The sequence below is a fragment of the Centroberyx affinis genome, unplaced genomic scaffold (assembly GCF_046629955.1).
Source record: "Centroberyx affinis isolate AG114_WGS23_722 - 3 ecotype Tasmania unplaced genomic scaffold, CSIRO-AGI_Caff_v1 ptg000472l_1, whole genome shotgun sequence".
NCBI classification, from domain to species: domain Eukaryota; kingdom Metazoa; phylum Chordata; class Actinopteri; order Beryciformes; family Berycidae; genus Centroberyx; species Centroberyx affinis.
The window spans coordinates 241521-263654 of NW_027279130.1; the positions used below are offsets into that span (position 1 = coordinate 241521).

The following is a 22134-nucleotide window of genomic DNA, read 5'->3' on the forward strand; positions in this document are numbered from 1 at the left end:
ATGTCATGGTGTCATTTTTCTTATCATGCCCACTTACAGTTTCATAACTTTTGACAACAATGTTCAATCAGAAATAGGCTCGTTTTGAAAGCTTTGTTTCTTTATTTTGGTTTTTAAATTGGTCTTAAATTCAATTCCAAGTAGCATTAAAAAGTCTTACATTTGGCTTTCTGAAACCTGTGGATATCCTGTTTTTACTTCATTGATTCGATGCCCTAGTTCAGAACTTTAAACACATACAGTACCATTATGATACAGCTCAGATATTTATTTCTGCTTTCTATGTTAACATATCCAAATCCACTCACTTTATCCACTGTACCTTTACCCAGCATGCCGTTCAGCTAAGCCATACCTACCATCAGCTTGCAGTAGATTATCCACACGGAAATCATATCCAGAGAACTACTTCCAAATAGACAGATATGAACGCAGACAAAACAAACCACACAGACACTATATGCGGTAGGCTATATCTGTTGACAGTTGGTCAACACTGGTAGGGAAGCCGAGCAAAGCGCAAACGTTGGATCGCTGGATGTGTGTGCACAGCCATGTTAAACCCACACACATACAGGCGTATTGGCAGAAATGTCATTAAGATGAGGCTGAGAGTGGAGATGAGGCTCCCTGAGGCTGTTTCCTAATGACGGACAGGCATGCAGTGTAAAGCATGGGTCCTGTCTATGCAATAGGACTGTCAGTAAGTCAAAAAAGTTCTAATGTTCATGGATGCATTATTTGATCTGGGGTGACTCATTTCCATATTGCATTAAAGCAGACAGTGGACTGGATGTCGTATTTTAGTAGTATGTTTGTAGTAAATATAAGAAGGTAGAAGAAATATATGAAGCTGCAGTCTGCATTGAGTGTCTTTATTATTATGTTGGGCCAGAGTACATAGAGTGCAAAACCCTAAAGCAGTGACCGCTTCTCATCAAAGCTGTCGCCAAAATCAAGAAAAAACAGAATCTTGACTATCACTTTAAAGGTACCATGTGGCTCAATGCTGACCTCTATCATTCAGCGATTGAATAACAACAACAAATCAGAATAGACACATGGCTTGGCCCCTCCTCAAGCACATGCTGCCTGTGAAGGGTCCACCGCCCCACCCCTCCTCTCCCCCATCCACCTCCCTCCCAGCAAGCAAGACCAGCAAGTTCAAATAGAAAGGTAGCAGATACCCAGCACAAGCAGTACTGTAAATGCAAGACCATTATGGTTATTACTTTGTCAGAGGTCATGGTATTTTTAACCAAGTAGTAAGAACTTAGCTACCCAGGTGTATAATGATGCAGGTAGTGAGATCAGAGGAACTTATGAGAAACTCTGTTCAAAAGTCAGTCAGTTTCATGATTATTTTTGCTTATCGGCAAAATAACATCCCCCATAAAACATGCCTCTGTTTATGTATTTTAATCGCCCCTCTTCAATTTGGTATGCATATATCACTCACCAAACTCACCAAAACTTCCATATATTTTTTAAACTGGATGTACTGGCTATTCCCACAGTCTTCTTCCACCAAAATATGCTGCGGAGCCAGCCAGACGTTCTCTCCACAGCAGAGCCGTTATCCATTGAACACAATAACAAAATGATGAATTAGAAAACGTATTAAACATTTATATCAAGCTTAGCCAACATATTCACAATTTTTTGCTTTTGGTAAGCTCAAAGGCTAACTTGTCAAGACAGAATACCAAAGCACCCAGATATGCTAACGCTAGCTAGCTCCCAGGCTAACAAAGCAGCAGTCCTCTCACCTGTTGGCCACTATTAGGGCCACTGTACCTGTCAGTTTTGCATGCCTTCAGTAGTTAGCTATCAGTTAGCTGGTCAGCCAAGTCTGTGGGAGGGTACAACACTGTGGTAGGAGCCTTCAAACAACAACAGACACACAGCCTCGGCCCGCTCCTGTGTTTTCAACACGGTCTCACGGCAGTCCGTGAAATAGTCACAAAAATTTGATCTATTGATTCGCGTACATGGACACGATTTTGCCATTTTTTTCGTGAAATGAACACAACCTAAAAAACATGCCTCCACCACGACCTGAATTACGTTCCTCCACCATGAATTTGAAAACATAAATAAAACTACTTGTGTTACGGTTATGGTTAGGCAACTAAAACAACTTGGTTAAGGTTAGAGAAATGGTTTGGTCATGGTTAAATAAGAAAAACGTTTGTAAAAAATGTAAACGTGACTTATGGTTGAAATGTACTTTGAACACACTGGGAATTGAACCCAGTCGTCAGCATCGAAGGGAAATGTATACGCCCATCCGCCACCGTTTTATTTCAGTGTCACACTACTTCCACTAAAGTGTTGCAGGCACGAAAGATATTTCCGATGAAAAAAACTGAAAAATCGCGTCCATGTATACGAATCAATAGATTAAATTTCGTGACTATTTCACAAACTGCCGCGAGACCGAGTTGGTGTTTTTGAATGCAGAACTCTCCGCAGTACATGTGCCATGAGCTGCTCACTTTGTTTCACTCGCTACCATTCAGCAACCTGATATTTACCAGTCATACTATGCTTCCGGAAAGCAGAAATATTACTCATTTCACCTGTAACTTGATTTCACCCACCCTTCACCTGAACCACTTCATCTCCAAGCTAGCTGAGGAGCAGATGAGCCAGTTTACACTTTACAAAAATGTCACGTTGAATTTCCGGGCTTGCACATGTGCCAGCTTCGTCAATGGGTTTTTTTTTATCCAGCTTTCAGTTTTCTGCCCTCGAATCTCACGGCCTGATGTCTTCACAAAACGGGAGTAATGAGTTTGGATCCTGGGTACAAGGACCTTGGAAAGAACTGGCTCTCGTTCGCGTGGGCTTGACTTTACGGAGTGGCCAGGGAACCTTGAAATGTGCCATGTGTTGTATTATGATTTGAAAATTACATTTGAACGACTATTTTTGAAAGTGTTCTCAATGTTGCAGTGGGTAAAAAAAAAAAAGAAAAAAAAAAAGGTGGATACACTGAATTTAGGCTGGTTTTCCCTCCATTAAATCCCTGCCTCTCCCCACAAAACAAAGAGTTCTCCTCAATTTAGACTAACCTGTCAAGGCTGAATGAACAGATGCCTTGTCGGGGTTTTCTTTGTCTCAAAAGTGCCAAGAAAAGAGAAAAACATTATTCCTTTTCTATAACACTCTCGCCCACATGCACACACACACACGCGCGCGCACACACACGCTAGCTTGCTCTCCTCAACTCGACATCACTTAAAAGCCCACAGCGGAATCGCTCTCCATCGGTTTGAAAGGATTCTTCTTGCATTATAGCGCTTGACATTGAGGACTGAAGTGCGGGGTGAGAGGAGAGTCACGCCATCATCTGCATCCCAAAGTGGTTAACGCTCCCATCTGAATAATACTGCATCTGACCACTGTGTGCAGGCTTGAAACCACAGCTGCTTTTCTCTGCATTCACTTGCATACCAAACTCTTTAGTCAAACAAATCTGACAGACTCCCCAAGTTCCACTGATGTCTCTGTCAATGAGATACTGATGCTTTTCTGTGTGTGTGTGTGTGTGTGTGTGTCAAGAGTCTTAGTCACAGCTAGATACAGGCAGTGACACTTCACATTTTCTGCTTGTGAAAGCCTTGACAACATTGGTGCTATTTCTTATTTGGATCATGTACTCCAGCGGTTCCATCCTGGCTGGTCCCGCCGGTTTTCTATCCTACCACCTAGTTAAAACGAATCCAAAAAATATCAAATTCTAATTATTTATTCAGAAGTAGCGCATGCTGAAATAGGTATACAGCATTCATCAAGCGTTCAGCACTTTATTTCGGGGTAGAAGGCTTGAAGTGTTGAAAGCAAAATGCAACAAACCCGGAAAATGACTCATTCAACTGTACTTCTTTGCAAAAAAAAAAAAAAAAAAAAAAAAGAATATGGTGGGGCAATGTTTGTTTTCTGTAGCAAATATGGTATTTCAGGTAAAGATAATAAAAATGAAAAGATTATTTTCATCAAAACCACACCTTGCCAAAAACATAACCATGCCAAAATAGATGTTAATCCGCTCCATACAAGGACAGTGTAACCCTCTCAACACACACACACACACACACACACACACACACACACACATATACACACACACATACACACATAACTGCAGCTTGCCGATACGCAGCGTATTATCACTAACTCTGCTCTGGTCTGATGGGGAGCTTCCAGCATCCCCGGTCCACATCAATACCAAACACATGACACCATTTCCACCTTAGCGGCTGCAGCAGATAATGCAGTTTGGATCTATACTCGGACACAAAGGAAAATCTTTACAAACTTTTTGATTTGTGTGTGTGTGTGTATAATGGACCTACCTGAGGCGGTATGACAGGCTAAAGGAGAGTGCTGGTATCTCTGACTGTGTCTGTAGCCTCAGACTGCATCTCTGCCTGGCTGCTGCTGTGTGTGATTGGACGGGTGGTGGAAAGGGGGGTGTATTGGAGGCAGCCAATCGCTGAGCTTTTTCTGATGAACACACGCTCAGGCGGAAAGGCGCTCATCCTGTGCTCATACATACACTTACAGGTGCACAAATGCACTCCCACAGCGGAATTGATTTTCACCTCCTTATCTTTCTCCGAATTGCAGGAGGAATTTTAAATGTTGAATACTTGAGACTTCCATCTCTGAAATATTGGTCACTTGAAATCAACTCAAATCAGTCATTTTCTGCATATCTGAGTACTGTCCATTTACATTTCCTCTTGAATCTCCAATGCACAAGTGATGACATTAAATCTTTCTTATAATACACAAGAGCAACAACATTTTGTCATTGTTTCTTTATATGTATTCTCAATGTAATGTAGTTTCTCTTAGAAACATGTCCAAAATCATAGCTGAATAAGAGCTAAATAGCAAAGCAAAGAGCACAGTAATAGGCTAGGTATATCTGGCCACTTTATCAGTTTGATTGTCAAAAGAGTGCTGAACATAAAGGTGCTACATGTAGCATTTTTAAACATCAATATATCATTGTCAAATTGATTGTGATAGATAGGTATAATTACTGTTAACACATGAGACCATGGTTGAGACAATTGGTAGCCTCTTTCTCATACTGGTGGTATTGTTAGTGCTAGTTCTTCTCCAAGTTAAGACCACATTTCCCATAAACCCTGTTGCCTCCTGTCCCTCCCTGGAGTCTTTGTTTTTACTGAAGAGGATAAACATGTTGGAAGTGATTTTTCCATCGGCCTTTCCACCATCTGCCATTGCCAGAAACTCTGGAAGAACAGCGCCTTCTTCCTTCTTTGTGCCGTAAATCAATCCAGCAGATTTCCCTCCAAATCCAACCTGGTGGCTCACAATGTAAAATGCAGTGTAGAGGCCGGTAGAGGCTATCAATCTTTTTGGCAATGGTCTTGTTTGTTTATGGTAATTAGCTAGTACAGCCCAGAGCCCAAACCAAACATGGTGAAGCAGCATTTAGCTGTTATGCTGCATGCCACTGGAACAAACTGCCAGAAGATCTTAGACGTGCCCCAAATGTAGCAATTTTTAAATCCAGGTTAAAAACATTTCTCTTTTCATGTGTCTACGATTGAGCTCTAAAACTTGCACTCTATTCCTACTGCATGTTAATTCTGGAAGTAGACCTCTAGTCACTCCCGGCAGGGAAGTGACGTCTCGGGCTTGTGGCTAGGCTCTATTGGTGGGCTTTTGCTCTATGGTTCTCTATTTGGTGTTCCAAAAGATATAAACATACAGTCGAGGCTACTTCCACTATGTTTTTTTTAATTCTATTTTATGTACTTTGTATTTTCTGTTTATTACTTATCTTTTAATTATATTAATCTCTTTTTAATTACTATTTCATGTACTTTTATGTATGTAAAGCACACTGAATTACCCCTGTGTACGAAATGTGCTATATAATAAACTTGCTATTGCTATTATACAAATGTCTTAAAATTAAAAAGTGGTAATGGTTTATTGATGCTAAAATGCTACACACTTTTAACACATTTTTTACTTTCCATATATCTATAACCCGTGAAGCGCTTCAAATGTAAGACATTGTTATCACATGCTGAGTGAGTGTCTCATTCATCTGAGTTATCTCATTCACCTGTTGGGTCCAATAAGTCCATGAGTTTGGATGTACAAAAGCAAAAAGATCTCATTCTTCATGGAATATTTCTGTCAGAGATTTCGAGGCTGGAATCAATATTCTGTGCCGAAGTAGTTACACGTTCCCTCCTAGCTTTGTCTTTCTCCTGTTCAAGGCTGGTCAGGAGGGAAATGGAAAGTACATGAGCAATGTGTTCTTGCCTCCACTCGACCCATGATGATTGGAATATGAATCGTCTTATCAGGCAAAAAAAATGAAACTTCTGTCTGCTCACTGGGCGCGAATGTTCCTGTGAGAGGAGGAAAACAGTCTCCACTTGGGCTTCAAGTGCTCTCTCACTACAACTGGAAAGATGGATTCACCGTGAATTTAGTGGCTCTGACAATTATAACAATAGATGGCCCTGGGCTTCTCAGCATTCAAGTTTTTGTCTTACATAACAGAAGAAATTGCTGTTATATAACTGCATCCCTTCACCATTTATGTCTAAGGTGCTATCTGTTATCTCGCTTTTTTTTTCAGCCCCCTCCATGCTTTTCATAATGCAAGAGAAAGATGCAGAGAGAAGAGAAAGCAACCAAGGACAAGTGTTTCAGTGCAGAACAGATAAACAGCATTCAGTTCGCTCCCCTGTTGGTCCTTGGACCTGCTGTGATACAAACGTGTTTCAGGGCAAACCTGGTGTCTCATAGGCTCTAGTACATAAAAGATCTTACACATACACATATGCTGTATGTTTTCATATACACATACATATACAGTATATTTGTGGGGAATATAGGGAACTGATACCCATTAGACCTCAGTTTAGATTGCATCAGTTAGTGGTATTAGCAGGAAGAAATGCCTTTTGATCTGCTGGTGTTTGTTACTTAATAAGAAGGTAAAAGTTCCAGTTTGCATTGCCAAAGACAACACTGCAGCCATTATGTGATGAGAAAATATTTTTAATTACATTGTCTGTGATATAGAAAATACACAGTAGGTAAAAGCATGAAGCTCAGTTAGTTTGCACAATTAGAATTTCAAACAAAATCATGTCTCATTCATTGCAGCAAGACAAGGCTCTTATTTGATTAAAAAAAACTGCACTGACCATTGTTACAAACTATACCCATGTAAATATGAGGGTGTAATGATACAAATCTGTCAGTAGATGGCAACAAAGCCCTCTAAATAGCACAGGCAAGTGGTACTATTTCACAAAATGTCAGTAGTTGTCAGCTGCTTTCCTTATTCAGCACAAGGAAGAGAAAGGTCAAGACAAGGCCCCTAATAGCAAATGGTATGAGAAGAAAAGCTGTTCCCTTCCTATTACACAAGGAGGGCATCAGAGAAAGGCAGTGAGGTGGGAGGTATGTAGGGTAGGCAGCAAGTTAGGCAGCTACACACAAGGCACATGTTGGTGATGTTCAAAGCTCAAAAAACACACAACGTGGTGAAGGATTAGAGTTTGGAGAATGATCAGTGAGAGAAAGAAAGAATGAATGAATGAAAGAAAAATCACTGGGATCCTATTACAATCCTATTAACATTTTGCTGATGCACCGACCCAGTTTCTCACAGGGATCACCGAGGTTTCGTCTTATCTTCCTGTCGAACAGAGCTTCATCTTTTCCAGGTTGATGCTACCTGCGCTTGTGGGCTCGTCCGTCCCCCGTCCTTGCAGGCAGGGGCTGCGTTTGCCGGGCTTGTGGACGAACGTCGGCTTGTGAGGCAGCAAATCGTCACAGTTTGTGTAGGCCTCTCCGATAACGTCTCTGCAGCCGGCCACCTTAGCGACGCCGACTTTGGGTTGGAAGACTCTGCTCTTGTATCCCTCCGGGTGGTACGAGAGGAACTCATCCCCGCCGTTGCCGTTTTTACCATTTTTGCCTTCGTCGTCATCGTCGTCGCTGTTGCCGATGACTACCAGCTCGGCCTGGATGTCTTCCTCCTCCTCATCTTCCTCAGCGTTCTGGTAGCCCATGAAGATCATGGTGACGGGCTCCGATTCTAGATCCTCTGGAAGGGTGTTGACGAGGTTCAGAGATGCCTCACTCTCTGGGTAGAAGGGTGACTGTCTGTTAGAATCAAATGAGCTCTCTATTGGTACAACAGGATCATGACCAACTCCAGGCTTATGGCTTGCTAGTAAAGGACTCTGACTGTCTACATTCCTGTAGATTGGTTGTATGGGGGTCGGCATTCCTTCAGACCTGGCTGTGATTGAGACCAGAGCTGCTGGGCTGGGACTGCTTGTATCCATAAGTCCGTTGGTGAGGCTTCTTGGAGTTTTGGCACCAAAGTGAGGTGATTGAGGCTGTGGAATTAGGTGCTTGCCAGTGTTGGCCTGGCCTGGAATGTGGTACAGGGGTAGCTGGGTTTCTTCTCCCCATCTTTGGGCTCTGTCTCTTGGCATGGTGTCTTGCAGGAAGGGGCCAGGGCTAGGCGTTTTGCTTGGGGTTTTCCAACCTTCAAGCTCTTGGCTGAGCTGGCTTTCCTCTCCAAGGTTCTGAGCTCCATTTCTTGATAACATCTTGGTCTGGAAGGGGCTGGGGCTGGGAGTCGGCGTCTGCCTTGGTGTCTTACTGGGTGTCCTGGGTGTTGAAGGCCTACTGGTCCCGGTGTAGGGTGCAGAGTATACCGGTTGGTGGTACTGCACCTCACTGGGCACCTTCTTATCCGTAGCCTGACGTAGCAGCTCTTCCACATCCATGGGAGTCATCTCACCGACCACTCCGTTGTGCATTTTGCGTCCGTCTGGGCGTACCGCATACACTGACTTCCGGCCATCGTCATACACCTTCACCCCTCTGTCCTGGACTGTTTCTGGGGTGACGGTCGCTGTAGAGACCACCTGACTCTCGCCGGTTCGCATGTCATGCTCCACACTGATCTCCATGGCAAAAGTAGCTGGCGAGAGAATGGAGAGGAGACTCAGATGAAGGTCTTTGGACAGAGTGTAAAAGTATAAAATGAATACGGTTCAATGACTTCACAAACTTTCCATTGGAGATTCACGTTGTAAAAAAAGTTCATAAATATAAAACACTTTCTCTGCATTTGGGAAACTGGCGTGATGCTGTATTACATAAAATACTTACACATCAGTGTGAACAGCAGGATATAATGCACATAATTATATATGGTCTTGCATATAAACCTCACCAAATAAGTAACTGCACTTGTATAGGTATGACTGTATAGGTAATGTATGACTTCAAGTTCCAGGAGCCAAATGCCATGTACATTTTCTGTTCTCTGACTGAAAACCAATTGCCTCACAATTTGTACACTGGTGAAATGTGAAATTACAGCTTTTAAAATAGCATAATGGGAGCAGGAGGCGTTTCAGTCAGGTCAGCCAATCTCAAGCAGGGAGACAGCTATGCCTGGAGAACACAAAATGGATGTCTACCTCACAACTGAGTTGAGAGCGACTGAGAGACCCCATGGAAAAGCCACAGCAACCTGTGATCATTGAAATGTTTTGTGGATATCTAAAATCGTCCTAGACTCATTGAAATCATGTTGCATTTCTCTGCTGATGTATACCACTTTTCCTATCAAACTGTCAAGTAATGAGTGCGTATTTGTTCACATTTGTAATAGAACTCATAGCTATAAACTAGTGGTGTAAGGACGGTGTATGATCAGTCGTCAAAGCAGCAAATGTTTTACAAATGTGGAGCAGTAGACAATAGTGTGCCTGTACCCTTCTTTTGTTCGTCACCACCCGGCTCTTGTTTTGGAGGGTTTTTTCGGGGTGTCGGCTTGATGGTAAATGGGACGTCTGGGAGTGGCGAGGGAACATAACGCGCCACATCTGAGAAGCAAAATATGACCAGTGAAATAAAGGACTTGCACTTACGATAAATGTTAGAGTATACAAAACAGGTTAGAATATCAACAATAAATGACCATTATATGGTTAAGTTGTCGTTATTGTTAACATTATAGTTTTGTTATTGTATAATATATTCAAAATGAAATCAGATCATGCAATATGTTAATATGGTCTGGTCTGACTAACGATGTTAGAATTAAGAAATAAAACCTATGTTAGAAAAAAAGCTTATAGAAATGTTAGCTAATCACAACACACCAAGAAGCCACAAAAGTGTTTACCTGCCTCGAACTCAGCGTTTAGCTCCTATGTGTGAAGATACAGTAGTTCAGGGTCAAAGTCGTGAGGGAAGTAGGATGTCAAAATCACAGCAATGGTACAGGCTATTAAGGCACTTTGATTAATAAGGCACTAAAGCGTCAGCAAGGTACCATGTTACAATACCCGGTTCTTTTACTGTGTCTTTAGGTCTAAATCCAGACAGCATTCAAAAGAACCAGAAAGCAAACCATGCACGTCAGTCTTTGTACACCACACACCCACTATCTGAGCAATCCATTTACCTGGCACTTTATTCATTCAAAGCAGCCCCCATGAACCACAGCACACCCACACAGTCTCCAGAAAATGCATCTTGTTAGAAACAAGCAGGGAAAAGGAAGAGACTCAGGCAGCATGTTGTGAGTAGAGGGAATTATTTTCATATATTCATGAAAAACCTTAGTATCTGATTGTTAGTTGACAAACCAAACTCTACCCACTGTAGTTATATAACCCACATATTCAACAAAGAGACATTTTGGTGTGCAACTTTTTATGACCACCAAAACAGTGAAATTAAAGCTGGAATATACAAAAATTTTTCACATGAAAATAACAATAAATAACTGGGGTATATTCTATGTTATCAGTTTGTGTTTGTATGTGACTGTGTGTCTTCATGCCTAAATCCCCCTGTTTGCCTGAATTGTCTTTTCAATGATGCTGGAGATGTTTTGGGGCTTGTACCATTTGCTAGGTAAGGGACAATAACTGTTATTACTATATATTGCAATAAAAAACAATAATGTTTATACCAGCCCTAATTTTTATAACTGTGACTACCACAGTAACCGCCCACTTGTTGGAGGATGAATAACAAACGCAAAAAGTCTACAAAACCACCAAATTTATATTAATATTTTGGATTTTTCACAAATATTTTACATTTAAAACTTTTTTAAACAAGAGAAATGTCGTGTGATTAATATTAGTTGCATATTAGTACCTTTTTTTTAATCGGGATAAGGCTACAATTTTCATATCTGCACAGGCCTAGTTGTAGCTATCAAGGTGACGCTAATCATAGCAACAACAACAAAGAAGGAAAGCAGAAGGAAAAGAAAGAACGGTGATGCTAAACGTGCAGACAAAATAATTAAGCTAGGTGTTCGACGTAGCAAGGTGCTAGCTTGTTCCACAGTTCCTCAGAGTGTTGGGGGAGGAACTTGACCAACTTAGGCGGAGGAGGGCAGGACTCGAAGTTGCATATTGTAGCTTTAATACCACCCACCCCATAATTGTCAATAAGCAACACACAACAGTGGAAGAGCAGCAGTCCCAAAGCAAATAAAGCAGGCAGAGTATGAAATGGCAGCCGACTGGAGCCTACCTTGATAATGTCCTCAGCTGTCCTCTCCACCTCCTTCAGCCGCTTCAGAGTGATCTCCTCATTGGCGGAGATGTTCAGCTCCTGTGTTTCCAAGTCCTCAATCTCCTTCTCTATTCTGTAGAGTGAAGTATATATTGATGATAAGAGCAAGTACTTAAGACATTAGCTTCATAGCGACACTATCGGAAAGACAGAGTGGATGGAGTGAATGAATAGTAGTAAAGAGGCTTTCAGTTAGAAGCAAGCATCGCACACTCAGCTTCAATGCAACAGTTCTTTTTGTCCTACAAAAAATCTACGTTTTGGTACGTTTTCAGCAAGGTAACAGAAACTACCATGGCTCTTTTATTAAAATGATAGATCGAATTTTCTGTGATATTTTCCCCCTAAAAATCTATCGATTGAGCACAGCCATAAAAACACTGCTTTGTATTTATGAACACAAAATGTGATTCTGCAGTGAAGTTTGCAAATTCGAATAGCATGTCAGGTTGCTTACTGTGTAAATGTGCTGGCAGTTCAAAACCTTGTAACTTATGTAAATTGCAATTTTACATGTTTATTGACATGTTGGTGGAGTTCCACGACTCTTCAGACCTATTAAAAACCTGCTGTTTCGTTTCAAAAACACAATGAGAAAAAAAACGAAAAAAAAAACGATCCTGCTCTAAATTCCAGGACAATAGTATTTTGGGAGATCTGTGATTTTCGCCCATCAACAACAATGCTCTTTCCGTTTCATCCAGTCTCAGGTGTTTTATTGTCCATCACAGCGGGGTCAGAGTTATTTCCGAGCCCATCCTCTGTGCTGATGGCTTGTTTTGGCCCGCTGATGAGACAGGGATTTTCGTCCACAGATTGCCTGCGTGACTTTATCTGCCAGCTTTGATCCAGCTCAGTGGACAGAGCGGCCCAGGTCTCCAGCACTAAAGGCTTGGCGGTCAGGGTCACTTTAGTTCAATCCTGCTCCGACTAACGCACCGTGGACAGAAATTAGGACTCCATTCGCTGTCCCTCGGTGACCAGGGTGGATTCTGGGAAGGGAACTAGTGCTTGCCACCTGAGCTTATGCCTGTACTTTGTGGGACGTCTGCACACTGAGACGCTTTCTGTACCTGTCACCTATCTATTTGGGCCAAATAGCTGTAGATCATGTGGCGCTGACCTTTTTAACCCTTCTTACAGACAGGAATGAAATGGCTGGGGAGGCAATGTTTAATGTCTGGAACAGAAACACTGAAAAGAGGAAAAGACTAAAGAGAGAAAATTAAAAACACCCCTCTTCTCTGCTGCATTAAATGGAGTTCTTTTAACCATACCTTTTACTTGTACTTTCTAATATATTGTTTTATGCTTGTACTTTAAACCTTTTTTGTCACGTTCCTGTATTCTTTCTAATTTTTATACATTTTTGTTAAAAGTCTTTACTTATTTTTTTATATATCTTTATGTATTTTATATGTCTGTTTTGGTATATTTTCATATTGTTAATATTTTCATTCTTTTTTGTTCCACTGCTGTTATTTTGCTCACCCTCGTACACTGTAATAAGTGCTACATCCATCATGTAGGTTTAATATACTTTAAATAGTTGTGATCTAGTTTATTTTATTTGTTTTATCCTAAAAAGTATCAATATACTTTCCCTTTACTTAAAATGTGTCAGTATATATACAACAATATATTTTAAATAAAACTATCACAATTTATTTGAGTAGTTATGTCTATGTGATTGTTGTGTACATGAAATGTTATAAAAGTGAGTTGACATACACAATTTATTTGAGTAGTTATGTCTATGTGATTGTTGTGTACATTAAATGTTATAAAAGTGAGTTGACATACACAATTTATTAGAGTAGTTATGTCGATGTGGTTGCTGTGTTCATGTAACGTAATAAAAAAAGTTGACATTTTCACTTTTCCCCTGATGCTTTGTGCTGCAACGTGTCTGTCTGGTCTGGGCGGGACAGGTCACTTTACCCGGGAAGGTATCAGCAGCTTGCTTGGCACTACAGCCTACTCACTCTGTTCGCCGCTGCAGAATTTTATGGATCCTGGATAAAGCGGTAAGTTGAGCAATTTTAGCCGAATGATTGGTGATGTAAAGTCGCGCTAAACCGATGACTTGAGAGGTCCCGTTCGACAGCTAACGTTAGCTAAGCAAATCTGTAGCTAACGTAGCTGCCCTGCACACATGGCAAGCTAAGTTAGCTGCCCGGTGCTAACTAACGTGATCCTGTCGACCACGGTTCTGTCACCGTATTTACCGCAACCTAACGTTACACTTGGGGAAAACAGAAACCTGAAGCGAAGCCTGTAAAATTTAATATAGGCTAAGCCAAGCCGATTTAAGTTTCAATACAGACAGGCTACAGACATGCTAGCTAAAGTATGCCTTATTAGCTAAGTTAGCTATCACGTTTCAGTCAGAGTGAATTTTATGCACTTGTGCTCTTCATTATGTCTGCCATCTCGCTTCCCTTGTTTTGCCTCAGAGCAGGAAACTTGGTGTGTGGCCGTACACGAAATTAGGACCATAAACGGTTAGATAAAACCCCTAGACAAAAGACGCTAATGCTAACGCTAGTTAATGCTAACGCTAGCTAATGTCAACTTACTCTAAGTTAGCTGTAGCTGACTGTCTGATATCGAGTGTTGTGGGTTTTGGGCAGGCAGTAGTTGTTGTTTATTTTCTCAAAAATCTAATCCAAATATAGACAAAGTAAGTTTTTTTTAATTTTCCTCTCAACGAGTTGAGAACCACAGCTTTAAAGAATGCTTGGTCTATTATACTGCAATTGAATGAATAGTTGAAATACAGAGGGTGTATAGTTTGTGCTGGTGTCATCAGGCAGTGAATTTTGAACAGGTTTTACTTTTTGATAGGATCCACCTGCCTCTGTGGAGAAAAGGAGAGAAGTGCTCCTGAGATGCCTGACCGAGTGGGGGAGAGAAAGAAGAACTCATCAGTGACCACCACGTATGTGTTAGGCTTAAAGCTATGTATCTATCTGTCTGATCAACAGTCTAACTGGTCACCCGTTTTTGATCAGTATTTTTAAGTGAATGTCTTAATGTGTTGATATTGTGATGATATTATAGGGATGATTATCATTGCTCTCAAAAGATATTTACACACTGTAGATTAGTGATGAACAGTCATTAGTAATGTGATGACCAAGCAGGTAGAGGCAAAGAACGGAAAATTGCATCCCTTTATTGTAATGCAGCCTTTAAAACCAGGAAAAGACAACACTTATGCCAGATCACGATAGTACAATACCCACACTCCATGCCATTGTCATGGCAAAGTAAGATTGGCCAACACAGCAGGCATACTTACAGATGCTGTTTGCCAATGCTATAGTACTTAGGTCCATGGCTTGGAATTCCAGATTGGAGCACTGGAAACCAACTTGAAAATTGACTTGGATGTGTAGCTTACAGGTGACTGGGACACTGGTAATGGGGTCTTCAATTTTGGTGACTCAGACTTGAAAGCAAAGGAACTGAAGCTAAACAAACTTAATATCCAGTGATCCAAGAACATAACTGCAATTTGGTGTTGTTAACATTACACTGACAGTAAGTGCTATATGAGATTGATTTTGACATATGCTGTCAACTAGTGTAACTGTGTAATGAAGTATCCGTCACCTTTAGCAACAATGGTACAATTTTGACTTTGTGTCTGATCTATCTTTTTACCTGTCTGTTCTGTTTATCTCATTACCTGTTTCTCTGACCAAACTCTTTATTCTTCTTTGTCTCCACCAATAGAGTCGTGATGAAACCGAGGTGCACGCCGAGCTCAGCAGTTGCCCGATGAAAATTTACGCATGCCATCAGCCCGATGCCATTGGCATCATCATAGAAGGACATCCAGTGGTCAGAGGTCTGACCAACCTGTCAAAAGCATGCTGCCTTCTCTTTGGACTTACCTATGCCCTGGAACTTAAGTATCTACCAAAACTGGTGTGTTACATGTGCTGAAAATAATTTGTCTTTTGGCAAGTTACTCATGTAATAGAATTTCAGTTGGCATTTTCCTTTTGTGTTCATTCTAATGTGCCTTAAATGAAAATGGACTTAACTGTGTTCTGTACCATCATTGTCATTACCTCATGAGGTAGATATTCAACAGCATTGTGTGCACAATTCAGCAGTTATGGCCTGTTTTGCAATGTATGGCACTGTTAGAATTGAAACCTTTGAAACAGTGGGTTGTGAAGAGTTAAATAAATGTTATAATCTTAAATCTGTCTTTCCATCTTGTTCTTCTTAATTTGAAATTGTTATTGTTATTGACAGGAAAGTCTATTTATGTAAAGTTAGCCTAATCCAAATGTAGTGCTTGGGATATAGAAATTATAACAACAAAACCTTTAGAGAAATTAATGTAGCATAATTTATTCACCAGAGGTTGTAGCCTGGACTCAATTTAATGGAGTTCATTCACATGTGTGATTAGGTTAATTTTACTATTTTACATTTTATCTACAAGTAACCAGTACTCATTTTAATTAAGTTCAATATCATGTGCAAGTGAGTTACCTTTACCAAGAAAATTAAGTTTATCTAACTAAGTAATATCAGTAGTATTAGTTAACTCAACCTGATTTTACTGGGTTCATGTTAAGTAATGTTACAGTGTTCATTCTACTTAAAAAAGCCTTGAAGTTGACTCAACTCAAAAAGTCCAATGCAACCACTTACCTCACTTTTAGTTAGTTAAAGAAAGGCATTACTTTTTAGAGTGTAATACTGTGATGCATATTTTAGCATACTTTAATTTATGCATTTTCTACTTGACACGTTCTTGACACGTTGAAATTGTCAGTTATGTTTAACACCCCTCATTTGCTCTATTATATTGTATCGTCTCTTTGCTCTATCCAATTATCATTTTGCTGCTACAAGCCGATTTCCCCACAGGGATCATTCAAAATTCATTCTTACTGTATCTTATAATTTTAGGGAGCAGATTATTAGGTATACATAGTGTACTTGGTGGTACATACATTCACATTTTATCCTCACATGTATGGCTCATGGTGATACAGGAATGATGACTGACAGTATTTTTGACAGCATATTTATCTGAAATTCATGTATAATTTAAGGATTACACAAGAAAATGGAGTTGGGCAAGAACCAAGAATCTCAGCTGTTGTTGAAAAGGAGTTGTGACTGAAATCCTGCAAAATAAATATATAAATAAAAATAAAGCCCCTGGACAAATGTCCTTCCTTTGTGCTTTTACTAGAATACACTGTACTACTAGCAATTCCTCAAGACAATGCATCGATTTGTAAGACTATGGAGGGTGTAATCTTTGTGTGTATGTGTTAGTGTGTGCAGACACTGGGCCATGGCTAAGTAGTTGGGTTATATAATAAAGGGTGGGTTGACTGTCTGTGAATGGGCGACTGACACACAGCGCTCTTGACAGGGAGTTAAGTAGGTGAAAGTGCTGGACCGTCTTAGTCTGGTTTTAGTCTGGTCTTAATCCCACCGACGCTTCCCACTGTGGACAGCGTACGCACATAATGACTTACATATACACAAGGCATGGCTCGTCCTAATCCCTGGACCGGCAAAGAAAATCCAGGCAGTAGCAGTTCGCTGATTCTTTGAACAAGATTATCTCCTCATTTTTGGGATTGGTGAACTTGGAGGGTGAGTCAGCAGAGGCAAATTGCATCAACACTGACCAAGTTTCACCACAGTATTGGTACTGGAGTTGAAACTCTTCCACACAACCTTGAGTACTTCACATTCTCTGTAGTTGGTTCTCCCACAGTGTCCTGCATCAGTATACAAAAGTCTACCACCTCATCAATCCTAGTGGAAACATCTCTGATGCTTGTACAGCTGTCAGGCACAAGGTGGCTTTCTATTCATGACTGCTGTGTGCGCATACTAAACCAGTGGGATGAACTGAAACTCCATTTTCAATTGAGCAAAGACGAGCAAACATGCAGAGTTATTGCTTCAGGCGTACTGTGATCCTGTCAACAAACTGCACCTAGAGTTTTTAATACCATTCTTTCAGGAGTTCAGTAGGATCAACAGATTGTTCCAGCTGGATACTGGAGATGCATTCTGCTCTTGTTCTTCTATTCTCTTATTTCCAGAGTGGTACGGCCTGAGAAAATACGCCCACATCAAATGAACAACTCCTTGAGATCGACTTAGCCAACCCGAGTGTTTTGTTGCCGGTGGAAGCAATTAACTGTGGAGTCGCTTTTATGTTGGCGTCGAATGAAGCCAGAAAGGACAACTCGGCCGAAATGAACATGAAGAGCAGGAGCCGAGACTTCTTACTGGACGCCTCCAAACAAAAAGTGCAGCAGAGGCCTCCTGCCAACATCAAAACCAGTTTCAGTTTTCAGTCCATCTGTTACTCTGTCCCAAACGAAACCCACGACTCAGCTCTGTCTCAATGCTAATGCTAGACACTGGGGATCTTGCGGCTCTAGAAAAGCAGCACCAAGCAAGTACGTACCAACCATGGAAATCTAAGGAAGACATCAATGCAGACCAGTTTTGGGCTGAACTGTCAAGCTACAGAGACAGCAGTGGAGAGCAACTGGCCTAACCCTAAGCCTGACGGACTGACGGACTGACTGACTGACTGACTGACTGACTGACTGACTGACAAACAATGTTGGGAGGTTACCTGTGGATGTTGCTCTGCAGCTGGTCACTCTGCTGCTGTTCATCCTGAGCCTGGAGCCTCATGGCCTCCTGCTCCTCCTCCTGCTGGCTCAGACCGTCCATCAGCCACTGCTCCCTCAGGGCCTTCTTCTGTCAGTCACAAACACACACACACACACACACACACACACAGAGCAACCTCAACATTAGCTCTTCAGTAGGGTTTGGCCTTGGTTCGAATCTGCCAATAGCTGATATTTTGCGCTATCTTTAAGTTGGACCATTTCATGGCAAAAAAATCCACCAAATCTCCAAGTATTCAGTGTTTCCCTCAGAATTTGACTCTTGGCTGGGTGGAAAAAGCCTCTGAAACAGCATTTAGACCATCATTTGACACTGTCCACTGAAACCAATAATAATGATGAAACATATTGACATACATGTGTGGAATCTGATTAAAATGTTGCATTAGAATCAGTTGAGAAGGGAATGAGAATCACATGATGTGATGGTGACTTCTGCTCTCTATATGCATTTTCAGTCACATTACAGGGTTGTGACACTCATTTTAGGAATGAACAAATGGTTCTTAATATTGCTAGTAAGTTAAATCCAACACTTCTCTATCTGTGAGTACTTTATCTTTGACAAGAAGTAGTTTAATATGACAAATGTGGTGTTAATATAGATGAAACATACTAATAGTTCCATGAGTGTTGCAGCGAAATACTTCTTACAGGGAGTAATACCCACATTACAAAGTTATATAATGCTATTGCTATTGCAGAGGGGATTCCAGTTAATATTTGTGAACATGAGATATTAAGTCTGGAGCTGCTGTGTAGACAGTGAATGGGAGAATTTGTGTATGTCTGAGTTTGAGCAGAAATGAGACTGAGTTTATTGCAGTGTTATTAGTTCTGAAACAAAATGAAATTGCCCAAAGTTAAACCCAGAAAACCTCCAGGGAGTCTCTACCATCCCTCTCTGTTCCCTGTCTGCCTGCTGGCTGATGGAGAAACATTTCTACTCTATGGCGGTGCTGAAAGCTACCTTTATGTATTGGAGTTTTAATTTCTCCTCCTCGATCTGTCTCCTTTTCTTGGCGATATCCTCCTGGACTCTCCTTTTGTCCTGCGGGAGCAATTAAAAACACATTTAGAAATGTAAAGGCAAATTTTATAGCGTGGAAAATATTCCACCTGTTGTCATTTCATGCTGAGGCTTCAACCTTGAGCTGACAGCTGCTCATCTATGGCCATAAATAGCTAAAGAGCAACGGGACTTTCATGACCTCACCCAACCTACCTGTTGCTTGTATGTGTGTGTGTATGTGAATGCCTGTGCACCTGTTCACTACAACCCATAAACTTTCCTTACTATAAATAACAAGCCTCCTAGAAAAGATTACTTTATCTTCTTTAAATTCCATGTCATATCTATTAAGTTAGTTTTCTTTCAGTACAATAAAGGCATATTTCACCATTTGTACTGCTAGATAATCACAGAGAAAAAAAAAGAATACTGACTATTATCATTAACCTAAACATAAGCCCTTTGTGTTCCTGGATGTCACACTGCGGGGGTCACTGTAACCTAAATTAGCCCAGTCCTGGATCAGCGTAGCACTATAAGCCCCAGTGAAAGGGGATAGCCTGATGACGTCTGCTGGTATTTATAGCCCCGTCTCCGTCTGGGCCTCTGACTCTCTGTGAGTGATGTAAGTTTGCTGAAATGTCTGGACCATGACAGCTATTTGATAGAGACAAGCCCTTTTGGCACCAAAGATAATTAACTGATCAAATGTTGCAAATAACCTGTTTGTTTTGAGCTGCTTGGGGTAGCAGATGGGTGGGGTTTGACATATCAGGATCATTCAGATGTGTCATGTAAAGTCCCCCCCCCCCCCATATATCAAGGGGGGGGGGGGGGGGGGGGGGCAGCGTCATGTCTTTTCAGGGGCCCCTGAATTCCTTGCAGCGCCCCTGCTTGGCAATCACAGAAAAAAATATAACTTTCACATCCTTTCCTGTTACTGTCTTAACACTCATTGTATTGGTCTTAGTGGCAAATCCCATCCATCTGGCACTCTAAGCAGGTTAAACAAGGCAACAGTAAACATGTCGCCCCCCCAATGAATGATGCAATCCCCCTAACAAACATTTCTATTTGACCTGTAACACACACACACACACATTTCATAGGGGGTAACAAATGCTAAGAATCATTTTTGATTCGAAACAGCCTTGTCAACATTTATATGATTCTGTGCGATGGCAAATTAGAATTCCCTTATGAAGGGGACTAAGTAATTAGACAAAATATAGTTGTTACATAAAAAACTATGAGGGCAATGAGAGAGACAGAGATTTGACACTGGTTTTCTCTCTATTTGCCTTGGTTTATTTGTCTCTAGCAGCAGCCAAAGCCAACACTCTGAGCAGTGAATACTGGTCAAGGTCAGGTGGATGATAATCTCTTTCCAAATTGGCAAGCTATGTTCATTTTTGTTGCATTTTGAATTCTTTTATACTGTAAAAGCTTAAAATTGGAGCAGGAGGTGATGCCTACACACGCTGATGGACTGACTTCTTGTCTAGTTTCTGAGCCTCTGACCTTCACATCTACAGCCAGATCTCTGAAAGTTGTCCTGTACAGCCCTCCCATCCTACAAGCAGACACCCACACTCTTTATTTTCAGACACAGCTTGGAAATGACTCCTCATTCAGTGCATCGAGATCCTGTTCAGACTGTTCAGCAAAATATCAGGGTATTCAACTGCTAGGGTTTTTAGATTCTCTCGAATGCTGTTTCATCATGGCTCATCCTTAATATGAGCTGGGTCCCACTCCAGAATATATTTGAGTATATCAATTATAGGTATCATTAGTGAAAATAATCTCTTTGCAACTAAGATCTAAAACATAGCTCAGAACATAGGATCTTACTTATGTGTTACTGTCAGTCCTTGGATCAATAGCTCAATCTGGCTTTTTAATAATGAAATAAATGTCTTCATTACAACAAAAAACGACAAAAATACATCAACAGGGGGCACCATGCAGCACTTTTATACTGGGCCATGAAAGATTAATTTAAAACATACTGTAACACACTGTTAGGTGAATATCTTGTATCACCAAAATGTCAACTTTTCAGGAACAAAGAAATGCAGCCTTGATATTAGCTTGACCACCATGCATTTTTAGGTTTATTCAATGGGGTTTTGAAAAGGTTTCATAAACCCAAGGGTTGTGGAATTTTCTCAAACTCATGACATTGTAGTTACATGATATGCATCCTAGCCTGCTTCACTGCACAGTCTCTATTCTACCATTACTACCTGTAACAGAGGGCTGGTTCTTACCGTGATGGCCTGGAGTCTCTCCTTCAGCAGGTCAGCCTCCTCCATGATGAGACTGCAGGACAGAGAATGCACAAGAGTCAATGAACTGGAAGGGAGTGCGAGAAGGGGATTTTACAGCATCAAAAGAAAAAGAAATTCCTCGTGATATTCAAATTAGGATCTGGCTCACAACTCTGAAGTCAGCAATACAGGTCAAGACTTTTCAAGAACGAGAAATACATTAAAAACCAAAAGGAACACTGCCAATGAAGGGCAGAACTCCGCCAATATCAGTAATCAGTAATGCCAATTGCTATCACTACAAAGCCCTGCAATGCCAACAGTTGAACAAAGATCAGAGTCCTCTTTACCATCTGGCTATGAAGCTCTACCAGTCCTTCTACTAGCTGGTTCTGAAGCTCTACCAGTCCTTCCACCAGCTAGTTCTGAAGCTCTACCAGTCCGTCTACCAACTGGTTCTGAAGCTCAAAAGTCGTTTTGCCAGCTGGTTCTGAATCTCTAC

General features: G+C 41.1%; 1 protein-coding gene across 1 annotated transcript; it reads right to left on the reverse strand.

Annotated features, from left to right (window-relative positions):
- Positions 1-7706: 7706 nt before the first annotated feature.
- On the reverse strand, positions 7707-21677 carry LOC139642379 (palmdelphin-like). Its single transcript, XM_071517188.1, has 6 exons — positions 21633-21677; positions 19318-19398; positions 18287-18414; positions 11602-11716; positions 10232-10256; positions 7707-9016 (listed from the first exon to the last, which is right to left on the reverse strand). The coding sequence occupies exons 1-6, from the start codon at positions 21675-21677 to the stop codon at positions 7707-7709; spliced, it is 1704 nt and encodes a 567-aa protein (XP_071373289.1).
- Positions 21678-22134: the final 457 nt, after the last annotated feature.